This window comes from Phallusia mammillata, chromosome 4 (assembly GCF_965637545.1).
Source record: "Phallusia mammillata chromosome 4, kaPhaMamm4.hap1.1, whole genome shotgun sequence".
Classification (NCBI taxonomy): domain Eukaryota; kingdom Metazoa; phylum Chordata; class Ascidiacea; order Phlebobranchia; family Ascidiidae; genus Phallusia; species Phallusia mammillata.
The window spans coordinates 25,040,788-25,067,134 of NC_137255.1; the positions used below are offsets into that span (position 1 = coordinate 25,040,788).

At 37.7% G+C, this 26,347-nt stretch overlaps 5 protein-coding genes across 5 annotated transcripts; all 5 read left to right on the plus strand.

Moving 5' to 3' along the window:
* The first annotated feature begins 1,469 nt into the window (after nt 1–1,469).
* On the plus strand, nt 1,470–3,514 carry LOC145224376 (uncharacterized). Its single transcript, XM_080090869.1, has 5 exons — nt 1,470–1,744; nt 1,851–1,972; nt 2,116–2,233; nt 2,583–2,755; nt 3,295–3,514. The coding sequence occupies exons 1-5, from the start codon at nt 1,618–1,620 to the stop codon at nt 3,448–3,450; spliced, it is 696 nt and encodes a 231-aa protein (XP_079946995.1). The 5' UTR covers nt 1,470–1,617; the 3' UTR covers nt 3,451–3,514.
* A 3,153-nt stretch (nt 3,515–6,667) lies between these two features.
* On the plus strand, nt 6,668–8,838 carry LOC145223672 (metalloproteinase inhibitor 2-like). Its single transcript, XM_080090069.1, has 5 exons — nt 6,668–6,830; nt 7,162–7,283; nt 7,417–7,531; nt 8,121–8,293; nt 8,680–8,838. The coding sequence occupies exons 1-5, from the start codon at nt 6,704–6,706 to the stop codon at nt 8,836–8,838; spliced, it is 696 nt and encodes a 231-aa protein (XP_079946195.1). The 5' UTR covers nt 6,668–6,703.
* A 1,197-nt stretch (nt 8,839–10,035) lies between these two features.
* On the plus strand, nt 10,036–12,524 carry LOC145224894 (metalloproteinase inhibitor 2-like). Its single transcript, XM_080091506.1, has 5 exons — nt 10,036–10,190; nt 10,641–10,762; nt 11,262–11,379; nt 11,553–11,722; nt 12,227–12,524. Exons 1-5 carry the CDS (start codon nt 10,064–10,066, stop codon nt 12,410–12,412), a joined length of 723 nt encoding a protein of 240 aa, XP_079947632.1. The 5' UTR covers nt 10,036–10,063; the 3' UTR covers nt 12,413–12,524.
* Nucleotides 12,525–14,357: 1,833 nt separating this feature from the next.
* LOC145225134 (metalloproteinase inhibitor 3-like) lies at nt 14,358–17,265 on the plus strand. Its single transcript, XM_080091780.1, has 5 exons — nt 14,358–14,539; nt 15,149–15,282; nt 15,653–15,773; nt 15,974–16,137; nt 16,994–17,265. The coding sequence occupies exons 1-5, from the start codon at nt 14,422–14,424 to the stop codon at nt 17,180–17,182; spliced, it is 726 nt and encodes a 241-aa protein (XP_079947906.1). The 5' UTR covers nt 14,358–14,421; the 3' UTR covers nt 17,183–17,265.
* Nucleotides 17,266–21,837: 4,572 nt separating this feature from the next.
* LOC145223673 (metalloproteinase inhibitor 3-like) lies at nt 21,838–25,852 on the plus strand. The gene is made up of 5 exons (XM_080090071.1): nt 21,838–21,955; nt 22,498–22,640; nt 23,365–23,485; nt 24,168–24,331; nt 25,558–25,852. The coding sequence occupies exons 1-5, from the start codon at nt 21,838–21,840 to the stop codon at nt 25,714–25,716; spliced, it is 705 nt and encodes a 234-aa protein (XP_079946197.1). The 3' UTR covers nt 25,717–25,852.
* Nucleotides 25,853–26,347: the final 495 nt, after the last annotated feature.

The window sequence follows — 26,347 nt, forward strand, 5'->3', positions numbered from 1 at the left end:
CCACATGTATTTACGTTAATACTACATGAATGAGCGCATATTTAAAAGAAAAGCTGATGGCTAGGGATGTTTAGTATAGACGTGAGCATTTTTAACCAATCCAACTTTAAAGCTTAATACGTGGCCTTTGTCTCAAAAAAGCTTACTGGTACAAATAACTTTTGGCCACCCATCGGCAGTTACAGATTTGCTATGTTGGGCGACAGTACAAATATAAGTCACGCTTCACGTGAGGATAGAACAGTGTAAACAAAATGCAATTTAAGCACCTTGGCTAAATTTTCAAGACAATTATTGTAAGGCAGAATGACATATTAGGTCATCACAGTTAAATCATCATCAAATAATTTTCACCCTTAAAGTAATTGACATTTAGGAGTCAAACACATATTCATTAATTTACTCACCAACAACAATCGTTTACAGTTACGATAAACACGACTTTCCAATATAACCGACGCAGCACCGCGTGCTCCACGGAAGTAAACCAAAACCACGTTGCGTTATCACACAAAGCTGGCAGTTGATTATTACGTCACACAACGCAATAGATTGCAACACAAGTTGTCGTCAGGAAATGCGGGATTCAATAGAAATCAGCAGTTACTGGCCAATGAGATGTAACATGGACAATTGTCACAAACAAGGTCAAACGGAGCAACATGGCTGACTTTACTGATTGCAATATAACCAAGGGCACCCAAATACACCTCGATTGTATGAGCAATACATTGTTGTATTTACAACGCTTTATTTTGTTAAGTTGAAATTAGTTTAAATGTTTAAAGTTGGTTTTGAAAACAACACGTTAAACAAACTTTCTCGTTGGTATCAGGCGATAAATAACTGATAAACAAGTTGACCACAAACAAAAAATCCGATTACGCATTCAGCGGGGAATTCCCCTTATACTTGGCGAAGCTTGAAAATATTTGCTCAGTTACTTTTTCTCCTAATCGTCGGTTTGCGCCGGTAGGAGCCAGTATTGGTGAGTCATTAAAACTACCTGATAGCCATCACACCGCTTGGAAGGTTATTTGCGCTTTTTCTCCTTACGAGGAAGGCACTTATATAAGGCGGCGCGTGCAGCAAGTTTTTATGTAGGAAAGTTGACTTGGACATTACTGGTCAGCAATTTCGTGTAATTTTATCAATTTCGTGATACTTACCTGACGGGGGCTTTTCATCATAGCTCCCAGAGGGGGCGCGAAGAAAAAACTTTTGTTATGTTTTGTTTTTGTTTTGTTAAAAAAAAGCAATTTCGTGCAATAGAACTAAAGGATTTACATTGTAGTACTCGGGGTTCGGTAACTGTTTAAATGCTGAGTGCCAAATTATTATTTGTGTTAATGTTACACTAACTTTGCGCCGAAGTTTTTGTGTGTAAATTAGAAAGCTGACAGAATTGTGTCATTAAAATCACCTTTTGCTGCTAGACGTTTTGTTTAAGCTTATTGATCTGGCGGACATTAGTACAGTTTTGAGAAAACCTGTGTTACTGCCAGCAATAGCAAACGGCTATTCGTTCCCTATAGCTATATGTTGTACAAATCTTGTTTTTAAAATTTAGGTAAATAAACTCGTTTACGTACTGGAAGTAAAAAAAACTGTCGTACTATGTCAAGATATTCCAATCTTCTTCTTGTCTGTCTGATCAATTTTGTTCTACTACTTGTGCCAAGTTCGATGTCATGCAAGTGTTACCAGGAACACGAGCAAATCGCTTACTGTCGTGGCGACAACGGTAATTTTTGTTTGTAGATCTTTCTACAGATGAAACATTTTGAACATTGATATTGATCAACAGAAGCTTAATTACCCAATTTTAACAATTTCTTTTTCGTTTTTAGCTTTGAAGTTTACCGTGGATGAGAGGACCATAGTTTACAAGATAAACGGACAATATCTTGAATCCTACAGTGGTAGTGAATACGCCGAGGAGTTCTACAGATACAGAATATCTGATCTCACGGTATTATATAACTTCAAATATATCAGACATATTCAATACAAATTTTGTTAAATGCACCGTTTAATATTTTGCCTTATCATTACGTAATATAGGTATCTGGATGAATTAACCAAACTCAATTTTATGTTTGTTGCTATGTTTAGAAATATCAAACAAAATCTGATGCCGCTACCGTCGACATGACGTACATTTACTCTAGAGTGAGTGGCGCCGCATGTGGCCGATTTCTTGAAACTGATGCGACCTATGTGACCGTTGGAGGTAAAATTGTGTTTGAGAAACTAAACTTTTTCTCGTTTTCAAATGAGAAAATGTTTAGATTTCCCAGCCACTGTCACAGACAAATAAATATATACTGTTAAATTACTGTGCGTGGATGAAAATCAAAATCAAATCATTTTGAGTTCATTTTTTAACTTTTGCATTGTTTTGCCTTATATGTTAAAAAGTACAGGTACAAAACAAAGTTAGGTTCTTTGGCCGCAAGAATTTTATATTGTTGCATTTATATATTCCATTTATATATTAGATTGATTGTCATATGCAGCTTTTTAAATAATGACCGCTTTACATTGAACTTCAGCTTTTAACCCCGCGTTTTTTATTCTAGGTTACATCCAAGATAACCGATTTTTCATCCATTCTTGTATGAACATTATCAACCTTGATAGCTTGGATGTTTTTAACCAAACAATGACTCTTCTTAACATGCAAGTGCTGTACAAGCTAGGATGTAAATTCTGCCAAGTATCCGATTGCCGATACAACACCCCTGACTGCTTGGTAAATCACATTGTTTTCATGCTTTTGTTTTTAGATTTTATCTAACTGAAGTGCTCCGAAATGCGGTATACAGGGCCACTGGTCTAATCGTTGATCACGTTGCTGCGGTTCCTAACCCTTTTTTATTGTTTCCTCCTGAAAAGCACCTACCAGCCTTCCAAAAAATAAGCTTACAAACTATTACGTCACAAAAGTACATTTTTAAATGGGTTTGATACGGGCCTGATGTTACATCCTATTTCAATATATTCCAGCTAGTTAGCTAGTTGCTGGACTTATGCCAAACAAGCCCAAAACGACTTGTTTAATTATACCCTGTACAGCCGTGCTTTTTGTATAGGCCTGTCTTTTGTGCCAAAACGGGCTTCTCAAAAACGATTTGGCTTCGGGGCGGGCTTCGCGTAGTATCAAATCAAGGACGGGCACCAATCCGGGGAACTCTGTTTTAAAAATAAGTTGTAAAACAATAAATAACAAAAAAATAAATTGAGAAATATCATTATAACCATCACAAAATATACAAAACGTTTGTTTTTCAGACTCCAAAAAATTCAAGCATATGTGAGGTTCAAACATTGGGAGATAGCCGTCAGCCTTTTCAAAGTGCATGTTTCTCGATGAGCTCAAAAAACTGTTACTGGTACGTGAGTGGTTCCTTCCTTCCATCACAGATGAAAAAGTCCATCAGCACATAATTGATTTTTTTCTTGTTTTGTTGAAATGATTTTTTAGCGTCAAATACACTATTGCATTACTCGATTCGTGTCATAGACTTTGAAAGGAATTCACCAGTAAAAGTTGTAAAAGGTTATGCAGATCATAGTCTAAAAATCTAGCTTTTTTCTAGCCAAAGCCTTGCTATATGGTAGTGAATGCTTGGTGACTGACTGATTTGGTATGGCGCCGTCAATGGGCCTGACGTACTGTGATTTATATATGAGTATGCCGTGATCGCTGGTCTGCATAGACGCTTCAGGACTGATGCCAGTTGTGAATTTATGTTCATCTTAACTGCAGGATTATGCAGTATTATGATTTAGGTTGTAGTTTAACTGCGTCTAAACATAACCAGAAAGAATAGGCTTGAATCTTGCCTGTAGCAAACAATTGGTTTAAAGTAGAGATGTACCGAATATTCGGTTTGCCGAATTTATTCGGCCGAATCGGCCACTTTTCGAAAGATTCGGTTTCGGCCGAATAATTTGTTGCGATTCGGCCGAAACCGAATCTTTTACGAACCCACATTTAAAACGTTAAACGTGTCTTTTCTGCTGATTACTAACGAAAATTGCCTCAATTATTATATTTTTAACACAGTATCGTTTTTGCCACTGCAGGCAAAAAAATCAGTAAAAAATCAGTAAAATCAGGGTTGGAAATGATGCTTGAGGCAATGTTAAACCTCACAGAACTAAAACTAGGACGAAACACAACCATTCTGCACTAATTACCTGTTAAACTTATGTTTTCATGTATAATGTGTAGCGTACGACTTCGCGTGACGTCATAAATGATTCGGTTGATTCGGCCGAATTTATTCGGCAAAACCGCCGAATATTCGGTTTCGGCCGAATCGAAATTTCGCCGATTCGGTACATCACTAGTTTAAAGCCCAGTCATCGCTCTTCTGGCGTTAAAAAAACGCTTTACATGATTTACTACACGAACGTACATGCAAGCTGGTATGCGTTAAAGTTGTAAGCGGGCTTGAACCCGAACCGAACCCAAAACTAACCGGCTTAAAGGACATTTTAAAACCAAGGATAATTGTGACAACAAATAAGGATAGCGTGAGGCCAGACCCGAATCAAGCCCGTATTGTGCAAACTTAAGCTCAAACCCGGCACAAAAAGTCCGACTCAACTCAACTCTACAGTGTAATAGTTTGAGACATACAGCTTTACATCAAGTAGATCTGTATCTAAAAATATATCACAAATTGGTACATTCAGCAGGCTTTGAAACAATATGTGGATTCGGGTCGGGTTCTAGTTTAAAAATTGGACGCGCTTACAACTTGACAGAACTATATGAGCTTAAAACTGACCTTATGCTGTGTTTAACTGGTTTAAAGTTCAATTGCTTGCATACGGCGTTACGAAATCTTTAAATAAACCTGTTTTATAACATTGTAGATTGCCGAAATTTAATGACAAGTTTGTGATAAGGTCAGTTGGTATTTCGAATGACAAATACTACAACCTTGGATCAAAATAGTTGCTTTTGCAACCGAATCAACCCTTAAAGATAAATTTCTTTGTAAACCTTTTTGAAATTTTTGCGCATTTTCAGGCAAATGAGATATACATATACGCATTTGCAAAGTCGTGTAGAGATATAGGTATAGGGTACAAAAACTAGTGTAAAAAAACAAAAACAACACGCCGTACTCTGTTTAAGCACTGGGTAGCCTACATTGCATGAATCAACTTTAGACGCAATTGTTTGTGCGGGAAATTCATGCTTGAAGCGGCGGGATTTTAATCTTATGTAACAGTGCTTGAACCGACGTGATTCTAACCTTTAAATGTTTATTAACCTTTACAAATCGCACGAAAAGCTGACCAATTTACGTGATAATAAATAAATAAAATTCTATATTGCGTAGAACTTGCCTGAGGCGCGTCCGTATAGTGTTTCACATCATTATTTTCGTTGGTTTGATGTGAAAAGCTTCTTTAAGTCGTTAATATTATTTACCAACAACGACCTATTGCGGGTAGGAGAATCTTGGCATTTACATGGAATTAAGACCAATTTGAACGATATCTCTTAACAACACAAGAAAAAAACTATTTTGGATCAATCACCACTGTACGATACGCTTGTGAAGGAAGAAAAAACCGTTCACGTATAAATTTGAATTTAGATTTTTATTTCCATACAACCACGAATTGGTTTTGCCAAACATTGTTTCCTTGAATTCCAGGGTATATAGGTCTGCTACAATACAGATGATAACAGATTTAATTCCGAGAAGAAACTATACAAAAAGATTTGATTATCGACAAAAAAGGAGTCGGATTTTGGCTTTTGTTTTTTTTTGCAAGCGGGAATGAAATGGATTTCGCCCAAACCGAAACACGGCCTGAACCTGATGTTTTAAACACTTAACCCGAGTGAGGCCCAAAAGTTAGATTTCCTAAGACAAAACTATGACACAAAATGACCGCGCGGTAATGAAGTTGGGGCCCAATCTAACCCGCTTTATCTAAACTCAAGCCAAAACTCCCGCCCCAGCCCGAAAGGCCCGGGCCGACTTGTAACTCTGTATCAGAGAGCAAATGAATGACAAACAAGTCATCAAGATACGAAAAAACCCAAAGGCACATTATGTAGTAGGACATTTCACACTTATCTACGCTACAATCGTTTGTAACTTTCTCTATACGGGTTGGTTTCGGCTCGTGATAATTGGTACGCGTGCCACAGGCTGAGAACCACGCCTGAAAGGTCATTTAAATTGTTTTTCTACGTTTAAGGTATATAAGTTGGCGCCGTCCGTATGTTTGTGTATAGCAATATAGGCCAGAGCTTTGAAGTGGTGACGCAAGTAGCTTTCTGCTATAGCTAATTGAAGTCAGATGCAACTTAACAGGCTCAAGTAATCAACCCTGGTTGAGCGAAACTCGTTTTTCGGACTTTGTTTTTTAATTTGTAAACTTGCTGGTTTTAGAAATAGGCTAGCCTGGTCGAGCAAAAATAGGCCTATCTCTTGGTCAACCCGTAAAACAAGATTTAGGTGGTACGAAGTGATAGAAAAAGTCGTCAGGTGGTACACGATCAATATAAGTTTGAAAACCTATGTGGCAGAGGTTGCTTATGGAAAATACTATCAAACTCGCCACTGTATAGCCATGATATAAGTTTTTACTTTGGCTAACGGTTTTATGTAATTTAGACATTGCAAAAAAACTTTTAAACTTTTATCATAAAAATTGCTGCAAGATGTCAAAAATTTTTCGTCTCCTGCTTGTCTGCCTGTTCAATGTTGTGCTCTTATTTGTACCAAGCTCTTTATCATGCAGATGTTACCAAGAACACGAACATGTCGCTTTCTGTCGCGGCGATTACGGTAATTTTTTACATAAATTTTTCAGTATCAATCAAATTTTTAATAATTTATACTTCCTTTGGATAACTTAATTTGTTTGTAATTTGTTTCCAACTGAATTTAACAAAGTTTTATTTAGTTATGCTTGAACGAGTTTGATGCTTGGCTGATCTTGCTATTTGACAAGTGGCACATTACATGACCTTGTACTTAGTCTGTTCAGTTACAGTTGGTGTACAATTGTAGTTCACTGATGTTAACTATTGTATGTGTGCTCTACAATCATTTTTGTTAAGCATATGTTTATGATTCTATTTGAATAAGGCAATAACACCAGTTTACATTTTTTCAGCTCTGAAATTTAGAGTGGTCGAGAGAAGCATAGTCTACAAGATAAACGGTCAATATCTTGAGTCATACAGCGGAAATGGTTATGCCGAGCAATTCAATAGATTCACAATATCTGGTCTTCAGGTGAGGCATTCCTTATTATAATCATCGAACACGCATTTGGTTCATGTTACCAGTCTAAGTACCTATGTGTCTCCACGACTGCTGAAATAATTATTTATGATAAAACTAACTTTTTGCTTATTGTGTTCTTTAGACATATCAAACAAAACCTGGCCCTGGCGCCGACATGACGTACATCTACGCTAGAGCGAGTGGCGCCGCATGTGGCCGAAGTCTTGAAACGGATACGACCTACGCAACCATTGGAGGTAAACTCGTAATTAGCAACAAACTTTTATTTTACATTATTCAACAAAAAAGCAGTTTAATTCGTAACATTAGTGCATTGCCAAATACAACTTATACATACTTACATCAAATTTGTAAGCAGACCCAAACGCGGCCTAAAACCAAAAGTACAAGCACGAAGCCTGGCCCGAACCCGAATTGATTTTTCAAAGCCCGTTTAGGCCAAAAAGTTTGATTGACAGGCCTACACATCAAAGCCTACAAATGTACGGTTGCATAGAATTTAATATAGAAGACATACACATTTGACAATAACAGACAATAGCTTAACATGACATTTTGGGGACTGTTGGACATTAGGTTAAGTCTAGCAACTAGCTGCTTGGCTAGGTAATTATTTTTTAAACTACGAACACATAATTTAATATCAGGCCCAAATTAAGTTTAAAAAAAGAAACGAACCGGAACCCGACCCGAATAGGCCGGCCCGACTTACAGCTCTAATTTAGACAGTTAAACTTTTTGGACTTAAACTCTTATTGCGCTTTACCATCTTAAACTATGCTGATTGTTGAAATTTTTATGCGTTAATTCTCTGTGATTTTGCAGGTTATATTCAAGATTACCGATTTTTTATTGACTCCTGCATGAGCGTTATCAATCTTGATAGCTTGGGATATTTCAACCGGACCATTGCAATTATGAACTTGCAATATTTGTACAAGAAGGGATGTGAAAACTGTCGTGTGTCTGATTGCCGATACAACACTAAATACTGTCTGGTAAATCGTACATAGATTTAAAAAGCTGAAGTAAACATCATACTTGTTACTTATTTAAAAAAGAAAAGAAAATGTACCAGTTACAAATATTATAAATTCTCACTAATGCCAAGCCTCGATCTTTTCATATGGCATCATCATTTATGAAAAAAGTGTTAATATATTTCAAAGGTATAAAATGGTCAAAGTTATGAAAGAATGTGAAATAATGGAGACACCGCACACAACATACAATTTAACTAGTAAAACTTTAAATCAACAAACCGAAAAACAAATACATGAATTACGTGTACAAGCACAATTATCTTTTAGACTTTTACGGTTTTGTAATCAGAAACAGCAGATCTTAAAGAGACAAAAAAATATTGCAAACTGTTGTTCTTTAGACTCCAAAAACATCGAACATGTGTGAAGTGAAAGATCTAGGAGACTATCGCGATCCCTTTCAGACTTCTTGCTTTCAGTTGGCTTCCAAGACTTGTACTTGGTTCGCAAACGGCTTGTTCAAGACACCAGCAATGAAGAAAAAGTTTGTCATTGGATAAGAAAATCCTTTGTTTATGAAATGATTTTTGCATGACAAATACAATATTTAATATGGCATTATTTTTTATGTGGTGTTTCACTGACAAAGGTTTTCTACAACTATTAATAATACGCGCAGCTGTAAGCCGGATCAGGACTTGGCGCTAAAAAAACGTAAAATCAAGATGCAGGCGTCAGTTTCAACTTCGCCCTACGTCATAATTTTGCTTCCATTGCACAAATATGTATTCATAGGGCAATTTTGTAGGCAAGTCAGATATTGGGGCCCAAATTCGGCCCGATCTCAAAAGTACAATCCCAAAATCTTGTCAAAATAAATTAGACCTGAAAGTTAGACTAAGTTAAAATTCTAAACAGGCGTTTCGTCCACCAGGTTGCATAGGCTACCCGTGATTGGTTGGTTTTTGAAATTGTTATTTTTTTAACCTTGGATTAAATTTGTTGCTTTTTGTTACAAGATAAATTTTTTGACAAATTGGCAGACAACACTTTTTGTAAATTTGGCATATTGTCGAGAAAATTGAATGATTACGACTATACACTTGCAAGGTAAATTTGTGATAAGCCATGAAGTTGTTTGCGCACTGGCTAGCCTACTTGCATGAATCAATTTTGCGACAATTATTTCTGTAGGGAAACTCATTGTTTAAAGCGACGGGATTCTAATCTTCGTAGCCTTTGCAAAAACGCTGTCCGATTTACGTGAAGATAAATGCAAAACCTCGATTACGAAGCACTTGCCCAAGGCACGATCAACAGTTTTTCTCATGTTCATTGATTTGATATAAAAAGTCACTATTTTTACTTATAAGACATTCCTTAAGCTGTTGATATTATTCAACATCAACGCATTGATGCGGATGGGAGAATTCCGATATTTGCATGGAATTCAGACCAATTGGCGCGGCATGCACTAAAAACAAAACGAATTATGGTTAAATTTGTTACCGGAAAAAAGTCGTTTACATAAATTTGAATTTTTATTTCCATACAACCGCAAAGAGGTTTTGCAAAACGTTTGTTTTTTACCCAACTTCGGCGTATATAAATCGGCTACAATACAGGTGATAGCCTATACGATTTGATTTCGACAAAAAGTGAAAAAATTGAAAAATTATTTTAAAGGTGGGTTGCTTTGCAACAATAAATAAATCTTTTTGTCTGTTGTATTCAATGACATACTTTTTAAAGGAATTTCGCAGGTTCGTTCTAAGTTGTTGTACAATGTCAAGATATTCCAATCTTATTTTTGTCTGTCTGTTCAATGTTGTTCTACTACTTGTGCCAAGTTCAATGTCATGCGATTGTTACCAGGAGCACGAGCAAATCGCTTTCTGTCGTGGCGATACCAGTAAGTATTTTTGTTCATCACTTAAAAAGTTTTACCGGCTAAGAGCAATAAGATAGGCCTGGATTTTCGGATCGGGTTCGGGCTTAGATCGTAAACTTGCAAGATTGGACCCTGTCTGTAACCTTGTTTTATGTTTCGTTGCAATTTACCTCTTCATTGCCCAAACTTCGTGATTGAATCAAGCTTCGTGAAAAAAAAATCTAGTTGGGTCTGTTTTTGTATTTCAAAGCCTAATATATATATATATATGTAGAAATATAGATATGTCTTTATATACAGCCATTGATGAGCTCAAGAGAATCCGGTTAATTACATTTGATACCGGGTTTTAAATTTGATAGTTTTTTTGAATGTTTTTGCCTTCACCAATATGTGATGTTGGTAAAAACCTGCATTAGTAATAGAGCCACTTTGCATTTGCTGTATTCAATTTACAAAGTTTTTTTTCAGCTTTGAAGTTTAAAGTGGATACGAGAAGCGTGGTTTATCGGGTAAATGGTCAGTATATGGATACATACAACGGAACTGGACAGGCTGAGGAGCTCTATAGATACAGAATATCTGATCTTACAGTATGATTGTTTATTTTGTTGATTCATTTATCGTACATATAACCGTTATCACCTAGCATTGTAGTTAAAATTCGTATTATGCTATCAGTTCAAGCACGTAAATACGATATCGATTTCCGGAAATATAAAATAACAAATGGCACGGTTAATTATAAGCCAGGGCGTCTTAAACTTTCTTGCTCTGCGACCCTATTTTATAAAAGAAATTTCTATGTGACTCCTTGATGGGCATAGCCTATACACGTGAATGATGTTTAAACAACAAATTTAAGCACGTACACCACTTATTGTGACAATATAACATAATAACGCATGGTGTTTCGCGAACCCAAAATTATATTTCGCGACCCCACCCACAGTTTGAGAAGCCTTGTTATAGGCAATCCTATATTTGTTGCTCCGACTTAGTGTTCCATGCTGTGTTTGCTTTGAAAGGTTGCAAAGTGCTTTTAGCCGCACTGCAAATTCAAAGGTTACAGCAATTAACAATTTCGTTTAGATTTACCAGAACGATTCAAACCTCAATGATGTCGACATGACGTATATCTATTCCAATACAAATAGCACCGCATGTGGCCAATACCTTGAAATAGGAAGCACATATGCAACTATTGGAGGTAAATTTGGCCAAATTTGATTACGTTTTTGTGTGTTAAAAACATATTTGACATGAAATGTTGATTTTCCAATGAGTAACACCCATGTTATATCACGTCATTTGTGCCACTTTTTCTTTTCAAAGCAACCTATTTTTTTACAATTAAACTGCATTTTATTTTATTTTACGCAGGTTACGTAACGGACAATCGATATTTCATACATTCTTGTATGAACATTCTGAACGTGGACACTGTTGGACACTTTAAGACACTGGCTTTATTCAACTTGATGACCTTCTACCACTATGGATGTCACTCCTGCCATGTATCGGACTGCAGACCTGGAAGTTCGGACTGTTTGGTAAATCAATTTGCAGATAGAAGTTTTGTTATTGTGATTGAGAAATCTGAAAATATATTTTTGCTAAAAAGATTAAAAAACAAACATTTTGCTGTTTTTGCTGAAGTAAATAGGCCTGATTTTTCATTAGGACTTAAAATAATATAGTAAAATAATACTTTGTTTTCCATTTTGCTGAATTATCTTTCGATCACTAAACTAACTGTACAGTTTGGTACAACTCGGCATCACACTAATTCGAGTTGAATTGAGTTAATTTCGCTTGGTGTAAGAAAACATAGCGACGCACTGACTAAAACAATCACCACGCTAGAAATAGTTAAGCAATTTCAAGCACAAAACAGTGGAGGGCACAATCGGTGTATAAAGCGTTATGTGACGGGAGCTCACAATAAAATGAGTGTGGCGCGCAGTGAGTAAACTTGACTGGGGGAAACATTGATAGAACCACTTGAGGGGGAACAATAAAAACTAAATACAAAAATTCTGATCATATTATTTCAGAATGCAAACACCACTGACATGTGCGAAGTGACAGCGATTGAAGAAAGTCGACAACCCTTTCTCAGTGTTTGTGTTGCATTTGGTGATCCAAACTGCAGATGGTTTAACAACGGGGCTTTCATCCCAGCACCGTCACCTACACAGCACACAGAGGTAGATGAGCCTGAATTTTGGCCAGAAATCTAAAGCCCGAACCCGACACGAAGATCTCGGCCCGACTAACAGCTCTGTCTCAGCATATGATACATAATAAACTGTCGTTGTGTAGTGGCTACATTTTGACAAATAAAATAATTTTTCTGCGTTAGAAGTATTAGATGGAGAAAGATATATTCTGGGTCAGCATTTTTGCAGAAAGCAAGATTTTCAAAAACATTTTTTTTAAATGATAAGAAAGTATGGACATTAATAGTGATCGATTTTTCAGGTGTAAACAGTGGGCGTATATGTGATTGAGGTTTAGGAGGCGACGGCCTTCCCCAAAATCATAAAAATTAAAATATCTAGCTTCGTGCATATCAAATAGGACTTACAAATCGCATAGCTCAATTTAAACTGAGACGTTTCGTTAACTCAACGGTACATACAAAATATGTGTTTTTAGTAACAACACTTAAATTTGAGTAAAAAGTGTAGTAAAAGCACTTATATTTTGACAAAAAATTTTTTTTTCAACATACTTGAAATGTTCAGTTTTGATTTTATTGTTAAATTTTAGTACTTTGTAGGTCTCTCTGAGTCAGTGTATTTGTCAAGATATTTACCAACAAAATGGTGTACCGTGTTCTTTGCAATGTTTTCTCTACAAAAAACAGATGCGATCGAAAGGTCATATCATTGTAACATCATCGTACTTCAACTAAACCGTTACGAAGCAATTTCTGTGGTCAAAAAATGGCATTCGCAGAGTTCATAATTTGCTGATTTCATCGTTTTGTGGGAAATCATGTAAAATTTATTTGGGAATTTCTGGACCCATAAGCTTGTTTATTGTGAGTGGAGAATATTGGTTTAACGCAAAGAGTCAGAAATTGTCACTTCGTAGCTTGAATAGCCTAAGGGCAGGAAAATAAAATGACTTTTCTCGCTAAAATGCATTACGAAATAACCGTGCCCATGTTACCAAAATTAAGCGCAACAAGACCTGTTTGTACGACTTGAAATTACGGGATAATAACGATTGAATTTTATGAGTTAAACATATTTCCTCAATTAAGGAACAATCTATATTACGTTGAACTTGGCAATACAAATTTACGTTTACTTTAACTTTTTCATGAGAGGAAGTTCTGCGTTGCAACAGATTGGACTATAACAAATCATATCCACAGAAAAATAACAGAAGTATTGTATAACAAAGCCTAATTGGTATTTGCACACGTTAACCAACAAATGCCGATGACACCATTTATCCGAAATGCGTAAATTTGCACTAATAACCTTGGAGATTACAATATAATTCAGCACTGCAGTAATTGCGAAGAGTCAGAACACGATGTTTGAGAAATGGTCAATAATACAAGGACCCAATTAATTGCCACTTTCCGTAGTTCAATTGCCGTCAAAGTGCTGTTTCTATGAATTGCCATACAGTTCTCCCTCCTGGGGATTTGAAAGCGACGCTAACAACTTTCCAACGCACAGGCGCTCGAATTGCCTCAAGGAGTCAAAGCCCCTTGATTTGATAAACAAAAAAGACAATATGTAGCAATTATCGAAGTTGTTTTCATAATCCGCGGCATTCGGAAGCAAAATTTCCCGCTGTGCTGGGAATTTATGCCGGCGATTATCAAACCTGTGATGAATCATTCACCATGACAGATTTTTGCTTAAGGCATTTTTCTGCCTTGCCTCAAACAGGTATATAAGAGGCGAGATTTGGTCAGATCGTCAGAGAGATAGCTTTCACCTTCGTTAGGTAGGCCTAGTACTATCTTTAAATAAAAGGGTAAAAGGTTGGGTATCTTGTATAAGATCCCAACGTAAATAAGAAACATAGCAAGCAATGTTTAGGTTTAGGCAAAAAAGTTTATTTGGGAAAACCTTGAATGTCTTTAAGGGACATTATTAATATTTGCCTTGTATACATTTGTTTCTTGCAAAGCAAAGTACTGTAGTTTGTGATATATCCTAAATAAGCTATTTGTTTCGCAGAAAAAATACCATAGTAAAGAATTAACGAACAAAGTAAAAACATGTTGTCGGCAAAAAAACTCTTGTTGCTTGTCGGTCTGGTGTACTTGGTAAAAACTGCTGAGTCATGTTCTTGCCTTCCCGGTCACCCGCAGCAAGCTTACTGTAACGGAGCATTGGGTGAGTTTATTTCACTTTCGTTTTTGCGATACTGATGCTTTTCACGACAGGCATTAGGCATTGTGTATCAGAGGCCTCAAAAAGAACTAAGTATATGTCGACCTAGATTTAAGTAGAGGCACTGTTTACTTTGGGTGGGGAAATTGTGTAAAACAAATTGGGCACAATGCTTTGCTTTGATATACTTTGGAACGCGAGACTCCAAAAGGCTTGCTTTAGTAGGTGACGCGAAAGAGAATTAGCGGACCGCTGATACATATTGTGTAATGCGAATATACTGAAATTTAATTCTCTAGAGCAAAAATACCTGACAACCCCCAAAGGTTTCTAAAGAAATTTTGGGTGTGTACAATCACGCTAGCATTAAACTTCACACCATCACCTGTTGCAAAACATTTTATTGAACATTATTTAATCTTTCTGCCTGCAAAATGCACAGCGAATAGATTGTTACAGAATGTGGCAAGCTTGAAAGTTTAGTGACAACTCTCTATAGTTTAATCTGCCTAAAAAGATACAATTTTGTCAATACAAATGGGTCAGATTTTCAACATACATGGATACTTTAGACACACTTACATGTTAATATTTTGTTTTTTATCCCAACAGCATTTGGTTTCCAAGTTTTGTGGAAGAGCAGAGTAAACGTTACAATGCAGTTGGAACCAATTGGAGGTGGTCTGATACAACAACCAGCCTCCTATCAACGCGAAATGGTTCGCTACGTTGTCAGGCGTTTCAGAGTAAGTGTCTTTTATTTTCGCTGTCTCCGTTGCGCTACCTACCGGAAATTATCAAACCTTGTTTGCTTTGAGAGTTTGTGATAGTAGCTCTACAGGTTAAAACTCGTTATTTTTTGCAACAGTTTATTGCATTTGTTACAAAATATAAGACAAAGTGCAGTAATATTGGTTATATGAAGAGTTAAGACAGTGTCATAAGTGCTAAAAGTCATGTAAAGACCTCTTAAAACTCTTAAATTGACGTCAGACGAGGGATTGTAACGGTGACGAAAAAACAACAACATTGAAAGGGCCAATTTCTTTTTGGTCTATTTTATGGCCTGTTTAATATTACCAAACTAATTTTACAAATTTATATTGTGTTTCACAGCTTTATCAGGGAAATGAAAACTTCAACTCTTCTTCGTCATACCGCTCCATTTACACCAGTGGTAGCAGCGCCTCATGTGGCGTAAACTTGAAAGTTGGCAGAAAATACATCGTCATTGGAGGTACGATTGTCACTGCTAGACCTTTCTTTAGTAGCGAACACGTGACCGTCAACTAATATCTAAACATTTTTCACGCTTGACATTTTTAACAATTGCATGGAACACTTTTGTCCTCCAACGCCCGACCGTAAATCCATATCTTACAATTTTGTTAGTTACCTAATAAAGTAAATACTAACTCGAACTATGTTATGCTTTAGGTTATTACTCGCACAATCGATTGGAAATCGCTTTGTGCAATCACATCATCGAAAAAGCGCAATTGACTTTTGTCCAGCAGTTCGTCCTCGCTTGGAACATCCTGTACGGCTACGAACAAGGCTGCAAGTGCACTGTTAAGAATTGCTATTTTGACAAATGCGAGGTAAACTATGATCATATTCAGGGTTTTTTAAGGTTTGGGTGACCGCTAAGTAGTTTTAAGAGACCGCAAGTGTTTCATTTAAATTCCAAAAAAATAGCCATATTTGCTTTAAACGAATTATTTATTAGTTAAGAGACCGCAAGTGTTTCATTTAAATTCCAAAAAAATAGCCATATTTGCTTTAAACGAATTATTTATTAGTTAAATTAAATTTTGATAAACCGCTGGAGAAATCCGAAACGGTCCCCCAAAACACCTTAAAAAAACACTGATCATATTACAAATACCCGCCGAATTCAAAACTTTGAGGGCCGTCAAAAACTACGACCCCGCTTAGCCGGCACCAGAGTTGTAAACGGGTCTGAAAATGGAGCCCAAGCCCGAAACCCGGCCCGAACTCGAATCGTTTTTTTTTCGTTTAGGCCCGAAAGTTTGATTGACAGGACAACTAACACAATAGACAATTGGTCTTAAAGCAAGGCGTTTTAGGGTTGTTTGACACTAGCTCAGCTCAAGTAAATGCCTACTTACCTAGTTAAGTTTATTTAAAAAAAAAATACAGACATAGATTGTAAAGTCAGGCCTGAATCAAGCCTCTTTTTTAAGAAACCTAAGCCCGAACCCGACCCGACTTACAACTCTGGCCCGCACAGCCGACATAGCCAAGCGCGCTATATGCATATAGGGCATGCCCAGGTCACATTGAAGCCCTTTTCTTTTGTGGATACACCCTTTTAGGAGTTAAAATTCTAGGTTGTTGTCTGCAAGTTACCAAAATTTGTTTTTACATCTTTAAATGAAGAGAATTTTTTATAACTTTTTATCAATAACGGTAAAAAATCCAATTCTTTTTCAGGACCCCCGACCAAGTAATGAATGTTACACAACTGACCTGAACGGCCTCAGCATTCCCTACTCGCAAACTACCTGTCTGCCATACAAGAGGAATTGTCTTTGGTTTGACGGAAGTAATACTATTGCTCCCAAACCCCAAGTTTCAACCACACCAGTCGTACTCCTCCCAAAATCCACATCCGAGGAATAATATTTCAGATTTAATGACAGATATCTATGAAATTGTGCGACATTGTGTTATTATTTGTCAAATACAGAATTTTTAAATCTTAATCTCGTCAATTCGTTTCTAGAAATTTTAAAAAATATCAAATACTGGGATAAGCCCTGAAAAGATAATACACGGGGCCTATCACATAACACTCTTACGCAACATAGAACATTATAGGTCAGTGGTTCTCAAATTTTTTAATTATTTTTTCAAAGCGGTCCCTTTGCCATTATTTCGAGGGCTCGCGGTCTTTAAGCCTAAATGTGTATTTCAGAAAAACGAAAATTGATTGCAGAATTTTAGCTGGTTATACAAAATTGCACATAACAATTACGATCGTGCGCGGACAATTGCGTTTTTGTTAGTTGTTATGGAATATAGGCTAATTGTTTAGCAATGAACACAAGTCGATTCTACTTTGATTTAAACTTATTTAGTGGCACAAACTGACGCAAAATAAGATTAAAGAATTACTTTAACCTTTTCGCGGTCCCCCCCAAATTGCCTTACGGGCCCCGAAAGGACCGCGGACCCCAGTTTGAGAACCGCTGTTATAGGTCCTGTTTTACCGCAACTGATCAGTGGTCGATGTAGAGTTCCTTACTACGAAGCTGATATGCGTACGAGGCAAGCAACGTCTAAGACATGGGACTGGTTGGTGTTTCAAAAAATCAATGTTTAAATCTTGGTTCGAATAATTGCATCTTAGCAACAGAATCAAACTATATTCAGATAAATATCTTTGCGACGCAACCGTATAAGTACGGTAATTATTACAGTAGTGCTTCAAGATTCAGGATTCTAAACATCGTAACGTTTGCAAAATCGGGCAGCAAGATTAATATTTGCAAAGATTAAGCCCAAACCGCAATGCGTTGCACTTGCCTGAGGCGCGATCGCTATTTTTTTACAAAATTTTTCTTCCAACTGCAGTTACCATGGTATACTCGTTTTTAGTTGAAAAACATTTTTCTACGTTATGCAACCTGCTTGACGAAACGTTTGTTTAGTATTTTGATATGAGTAGTGATTCTGAAACCGGTCGTTTCGCAGGCGTTCTTTGCAATGTGTTCGCTAAAAACATGAAAACAACATTGTATGTGGTAATACTTGACTAAAGCAGTGGTTTCCAACCCAGGGTTCGCGAAGACCCAAGGGGTTCGTGAGATGATTTTAGATTTAGGGGGTCCGAGGAAGCACATATTTTTAGTAGTGATGCACCGAAGTTTCGGTTCGCTCAAACATTTCGGCCGAATGCGCTGTTTTTCGATGTTTGGGTTTCGGCCCGAACTGTTTTGAAAATTCGGCCGAAACCGAAATTTTTGGTTGCATGGAATTAGTGCCTAAACCAGTGGTTCCCAACCAGGGCCCAGGGCACCCAGGGGGGCCACGAGCTGTGTTCTGGGGGGGGCCACAGAAGTATATTCACCAGAAACACCCACAAAAAGCCATTTTCTTTTTTTAATGCCCATTACTAAGTGTGTGTTGCAAATAACTTTATTCCTAATTTAATCGACTATTTCACTCACTATTTGCCTATATTGAGGTTTTTCACGATTACGGATTCTTTTTCACTCTATTCGACCTGTTTAAAGCCGAAATTAGTACCGCATTCCAACACGGTTGCCATTTCATTTTTTTAAGGGGGCCACAGGACTTACAGGCTTACTTGAAGGGGGCCACAACGTCAAAAAGTTACGTGTAGAGGGCCATGGTCCACGAAAGGTCGGGAACCACTGGCCTAAACTATCATTTTCACCAATACAAAACGTTACAAACCTTCTTTTTTTAGGCGGGTTCGGTGCATCACTAAATTTTAGTATCATTACCCACAATACAATATTTTCAAGTTTCTAAACCTTTTCGCAATTCTGCATACGAGTGCAAACTGTTTGTTGCACCTTTGGAGGAGCAAACACTTTTTTGTGATTGTTATCTCCATTGTGATATCACAAAACACACTGACAAAATACTTTATCGTTCTTTGTTTCAAGTTTTGTACAATAGAAAATCTATGTCTTGATTGCATAAATTGCTACTCTAGTACAGAACTTCGTTGAAAATCAAGGACTGTAAAGATTGATTAAAATGCTGCCACAAAAAGCGAAAGTATAACGTATAATGCAAAAAGTGAAAAACATAGAAAGACTTAATTACGTTGGGGGTCCGCAGACCTATGACATTTATAAAAGGGCTCAATCATAAGGACGTCCCAACGCAAATTTTAGTTTGTTCATAAAAATTGCTGTACGTATTCGGACATACGAGATTATAACTAATAGAGTTTATGAGTTAAACCTAGGACGAAAACATTCATACTGGGATCAGCCCTGAAGCGTCGATGTAGAGCAGCGATCACGGCATACTCATCGATAAATTAACGTACGCCAGGCCCATTGATAAATTAACGTACGCCAGGCCCGTCTGTCAAGCATTCTTAGCATATGTCTTGGGGATTACGATATAACTCAGTAGTAATTGCCGGACGTCAGAACACGAGGTTTGAGAAATGGTCAATAAATATGAAGGCAATTGTCGTCAAAATGTTGTTTCTTTGAATCTTTATTCAGTTGTTCCTCCTGGGGATTTGAAAGCGACTCTATGTAACGCTTTCTTTCGCGTTTCCCCCTCTTTTCACGCAAGCGTCACACAATGTGGCTTCAGCAAAACGCGGACACCAAGTGAACGACAATTCGTTTTTAATTATCTGGTCAAATCCGGTTTTTCTGCGAAAGAAAAACGAAAACATATAAAACGTCAATCGCGCTACAACAGGCAATGAAGTTACATACCGACTGTTTGGCCACAGGGGTTCTTGACATTAAATGATGATTTAAAAGACGAACAAATCCTGCATGACAATTAACATATACAGGTTTACAACAAAACTACACAATATATGACAAAGCCAAACTTACCAGCAAAATAATTCACAGATGAAGCATAATCAATTTCAGCAATTTATTCCTAATATTTAGCTGGTAACTAAAAGTTTCATTATTTAGATTTAATGGCTTCAATTCAAAGTATAACCTGTCAAAGTTCACGAGCGCACACCACGAGGCAAGTTACTAAATGATTGCAACTAGTGATGCACCGAACCCGCCTAAAAAGGTTCGGGCCGAAACCGAATACTCGGCTACGAGGCCGAATAATTTCGTCCGAATCAGGCCAAACCTAAAATCCTGTTCTTATGGATGTTTTCAACTGAACATTGTGTCGTTGATGCGAGTGAAGTGAATTATGACAAATCAAAATCACTAAACTTGTAATATCTTGCAGACAACATGGCTCGTATTTTATAGATAACACAATTAGTTTATTTATGACGTTTTGTATTGGTGAAAATGATAATTTAGGGCAGTGGTTCTCAACGTTTGGCGGGCCGTGGCCCCCTAAAAGTAACTTTTTGGCCTCGTGGCCCCCTTCAAGTAACCCTGTAAGACCTGTGACCCCTTAAAATTGTAAATGGCAATCTCGTGTTGGAATTCGGTACTAATTTTGGTTTTAAACAGGTCGAATAGAGTGAACAAGAATTCGTAATCAAGAAAACCTCAATATAGCAAAAAATAGTGTGTAAAACAGTTGATTAAATTAGGAACAAAGTTAAAGTTATCAAAAAACAAAATGACTTTTAGTGGGTGTTTCTGGTGAATCTACACCCATGCCCCCCTGGAACACAGCTCGTGGGGGCCATGGGTCCTGGTTGAGAACCACTGGTTTAGGCAGTAATTCCATGCAATCGAAAATTTCGGTTTCGGCCGAATTTTTTGCAAAAACTTTTTTGAAATATCAGCCGAAACCGAAACGTTGAAAAACAGCGTATTCGGCCGAAATGTTTGGGCCAACCGAAACTTTGGTCATAGGTGCATCACTAATTACAACGTACCCAGTAGCCAGTAAGCAGGAATTCACGCTACGCAATGGAACATAAATTGTCACGTAATCGAACACTAACTGTTACGTCACCGGACGATTGTTATCAATTTGCTGGACAAAGTTATATTCACAACAGTTGACGAAAACGACGTAACGCTAACAAATTTCCCTGCGTACAGGGGCTCTAATTGCCTCAAGGAGTCAAAGCCCCTTGATTTAACAAACAAAAAGACAATATGTACCAATTATCGAAGTTGTTTTTCATAATCCGCGGCATTCGGAAGCAAAATTTCCCGCTGCGCTGGGAATTTATGCCGAAGATTACCAATGCTGTCATGATTCATTCGCCATGTCAGATTTTTGCTTCAGGCGATTTTCTGTGTTGCCTCAAATGAGTATATAGGAGGCAAGATTTGGTCAGATAGTCAGAGTAGTAGCTTTCACCTTTTTAGATAGATCTGCTACTGCCTCTGAAATTATGGGAGAAATATAAAATCGTAAAAAAGAGTTATAGCGCCGTTGGGGTTTTAAGAAAAAAATGTGTTTTAGAAAAGTGTTAACTGCTCTAAGGCAGAGATCGGCAACCTTTTTTGCACTGCGGACCGGTTTTGAAAGTGAAATTTTATCGCGGACCGGTCTTCAAAAAACAAACAAACACACAAATATTTAGCAATAATAAGTAGTTTGTGAAATAACCTAAATAAGCTATTTTTTGCAGAAAGAGAACCATTGTAAAGAATTACCGAAAAAAAAACATGTTGTCAGCAAAAAAACTCTTGTTGCTTGTCGCTCTTGTGTACTTGGTAAAAACCGCTGCGTCTTGTTCTTGCCTTCAAGGTCACCCACAGACAGCTTACTGTAACGGAGCATTAGGTAAGTTTATTTCACTTCATTTTTTGCAATATTTTATGAATTGCCAGCAGAGTTGTAAACGGGCCTGAAATTGGAGTCAGAACGGGCCCAAACCCGAAAGTGCAAGCCTGAAAGCCGGCCCGAACCCAAAACGTTTTTTAAAGAAGCCCGTTTAGGCCCGAAAGTTTGATTAAAAGGCCTATACATGCAAGGATCAAGACCAATACAACAAACACAGACACAATAGACAATTGGTCTTAAGCAAGGCGTTTGACATTGTTTAGGTCCAGCAAATGGCTACTTAGCTAGTGAAATTTATTCAAAAAAATACTGACACAGAGTGTAAAGTCAGGCCCGAATCAAGCCGTTTGTTTAAAAGAAACCTAAGCCCGAACCAGGCCCGACTTACAACTCTAATGGGCAGACCCCAATACATTATGCAAGTGGAATAAAGTTTACCTGCCCTAACAGACAAATCTAAATTAACCCACATTTTTAACATGTATAGATGCGTTCTACATACACTTGTATAATGTTAATAATATATATTTTTCTCCTGACAGCATTTGGTTTTGATGTGATGCACAAAAGCAGAGTAAACGTCACGATCAATTTGGAATCATCTGCTGGTGGTAGTGATGATTTGATACAACCACCAGCGACGTATCAACGGGAAATGATTCGCTACGTGGCATTCCGTTTCACAGTAGGTGTCTTTTAATGCGCGGTGAAACGAGCCAGTCGTTAAACTGCACTGGTAAAAAGGGAAGAGCTGCTAACACAAGAACTCACAGCACCAGGTTTGAGAATTTTCGGCAGGTGCCGCAACGAAAATAATTTAAATGCAGGCTGTGTGAAACTTGGCCGAATGGTCCGGCGCGCCTGACCCATATACAGACATAAAAAACCTTGATCGGGATTCCTGGGAAGCGTCGTGGGTTCGAAAAAAACGTGAAAAAGTGCTGACGGTTAGGGCTATTAGGATTGGTCTGAGGTTTCATAACAATAAAAACAATAAATCCACTTAAAAACCCAGCTCTTTAAATTAAATTTAGTCCCTAACCCTATCCCAGTTTCACCGTATTTTTTTGAAAAAAACCGCTCTTTTCGCCCTCTATCGGTATGTAGCAAACCGTGTTTGCCGTGAGTTTTTGTTTTAGTAGGTCTACCGGTAAAAAGTCGTTATTTTTGTAATAGTTTATTGCATGCATTACAAAATTTGAGACAAGTAGTATTGGTTATATAAAGTGTTAGGGCAGTATTACAAGTGCTGAAAGTCATGTAAACACGTTAACTCTTAAATTGACGTTAGACGAGGGACTGTGACGAAAAAACAACAACATCGAACGAGGCCAATTTATTTTTTGTCTATTTTATGGCCCGTTAACTTTCGCTAAACTAATTTTACAAATTCATATTGTGTTTCACAGCTTTATCAGGGAAATGAAAAATTCAACTACTCGTCTTCTATCCGCTTCATTTACACCAGTGGCGACAGCGCCTCATGTGGCGCAAACTTGTCAGTTTTCAGAAGATACTTCGTCATTGGAGGTACGCTTGTTATTGCAAGGCTTTTCTTTAGTAGCGAACACGTGGCTGTCAACTAATAAGTAAAACTTTTTATTGCTAACAATTGTCTACACCTAACAATACTTTTGCACAACCCAAAGTGGGTTTGCGGATCAAGATTTCCAGTAGGCTACAATCTAATTCTGCGCCAACTCTATTCAACTAATTATATGTTACAAAGAAGGTATGCCACAATCACATATTCTTTACTAAAAAACCGTCTTTTATTTAATGGTAGAGCGACGTGCACAAGAACTCCCACTAGTTAGGTTGGCTTATTTACGATAAGGAGCGCAACGGAACATAGGCGTTAGCAGTCAGCGATTTGCTGAGTCAGCAATTATTGCCCCCGCTCTACTTTGTTTAATAACAATGAACTAAGCAAATCTATCATATAAATATAAACTATAGAGCAAGAAATTCTGTGTGTAATTTAACGTTTGCGTGTGTTACCAAAATAACCTTTTTTTGGCCAGTCATATTTAAAATCCCAGTCATACTGCTAATTTAAATAACTTTGCTCTTTATAAATGCGTCCTATCAGTAATTAAGCGAACCTTTTTAGTGTGAGTTCTTGTGTAAGCGGCTCTGCCGTAAACCCATGTCCTACAATTTTCGTCAGCTATCTAATAAAGTAAATACCTAACCTGAACTTTATTCTAAGGTGATTACTCGGACAATCGATTGGAAATTGCTTCGTGCAGTCACATCATCGACAAGGATCAATTCGATTTGAGCCAACGGGAGACTCTCGCTTGGAACATGGCCTACGGCTTCAAAAAAGGCTGCAAGTGCACTGTTAGGGATTGCAACTTCGACAAATGCGAGGTAAGCTATAATCATATTACACCGCCAAATTAATGTTGGGCGCCGTAAAAAACTGCAAGCAGGCTTAGCTCGAACCAAAGTTGTAAACGGCCCGAACCCGGCCCAAACCCGAACATACAAGCTTGAAATCCAGCCCGAATCCGAATCGTTTTCGAGAAGCCTGTTTAGGCCCAAAAGTTTGATTGACAAGTTATACATTGAAGCCTCAGGAAAGACCAAGACAGAACAAAATAGAAAATTGCTCTCCAAAACAGGGCGTTTAACATTCGGTCAGGCCCAGTAACTGGCTACTTAATTTTGTTCTTACAAATATTGACACAGAGTATAAAATCAGGTCCGAATCAAGCCCGTTTTTTTTAATCCTAAGCCCGAACCCGGCCCGACTTGCAACTCTGGCCCACAATAGCAACTTGGTCCACACTAAGATATTGCTAAGCCCGGGTAGCCTACATGAGATTTTTATTTTTTATTACAAACCCTCACCCAACCCCGATAGTCCTGACTGCGTTCATTAAAAAAATATAATGAGCGCTTACGGACTTGGAGGGGAAGGCATTGGTTGGGTGGGGTCAGGTAGGCTCGCAGTTTTAGAGGACAACTCAAAACTTTAAGGACCCGTGATGGCTCTAGTGCGACATCCCATGTAGGCCTTCTCACGGGATCTCTAAAACCGTGTTTCAAGTTGACTGTAAGGTACATCAATACATCAAATTAACTGATCTCATATTCTGAGCCAGTTTCCTCTGTGGTGTATGCCCAGTTGTGGCATCGCACCAAATAGGTGAGGCATGGGTTTTTACCCTGTTACTCCCAACAAACTGGAGTGCCTTTGGATGGTTGCACTAGCCAATACGGCCTATCTCTCGTCACCAGCTGTACTGCCGGGCCCTTATAGTTCGAACAATGTGTCTGTCCGTAACCTATCTGATCCCGTTATGCAAAAATATTATTCCCTCTTCACGCTTGCAAACAGTGTCAGAAACTTGTGAGATGCAGAAATTTTGTGACTTCAAGGCAGTTGGTATAAAACAAGGCTACTGGATAGTAATGTTTAAAGATAGCTCCTACCTAAGAGCCCTTTGCTTTCCGGAATACAACCTTTTTAGGAGTTTAAATTCTTAGTTGTCTTCTGAAATTTCACAAAATTTGTTTTTACTTACATTTTTAAATGAAGGAATTTTCATAACTTTATTACTGATAGCGGTAAAAATATAATTCTTTTCCAGGACCCTCGACCAAAGAATGAATGTCAAACTAGACACCTGATTGGCCATGGCCTCCCATACTCGCAAACGAATTGTATGCCATTTTATTTTGGTGTAACGAGGCATTGTATTTGGCGCAACGGATACATGGGACTTCCTCGCATACCCATTAAGTTTTAACTACACCAATTGTACTCCTCCTAAAATCCACCGCAGAGGATGTTTCAGATGTAATAACGTTTTCAGATGTAGAAATTGTATGAAAATGTGCAACATTGTGTTATTATTTGCCAAATACAGAACTGATAAATCTTAATCTCGTCAATTGTTATCAAGAAAGATTAACATAAATTAGTTACTTGGTTTAGCTCTGGAGCGTTAATGCAGACTATAGGCATAACAACATACCCTTTTGAACCATACGACAGTTTCAGTAATGAATAAAACCATCAACTGACGATCACTGTTTGCCTTTTTAACTATAGACAGTAAAACTATTGGACGGTTAAATCCTTGGTTTAAACCAGATCAGGTAGTTTCATGTGAAAGAATATATTACATGTTTCGCCTAAATGGCATTATCAGTTTCTTATTCAAATAAATGAATGAATCATAGAACGCCAAACTTTTTCTCTACTGGAATGGTAGAACCGGCGATCCTTTACTACGAAACTAATATGTGCTACGTACGACTAAGGCTACCAAACTTGTGACTTACTTACAGCGGGCTTCTCAACCATCCTATACAGCTCAGTTGGTAGAGTCTCAGCCTAGAAATGGCCCTGCCGTGGATTCGATTCACACCGTTAGA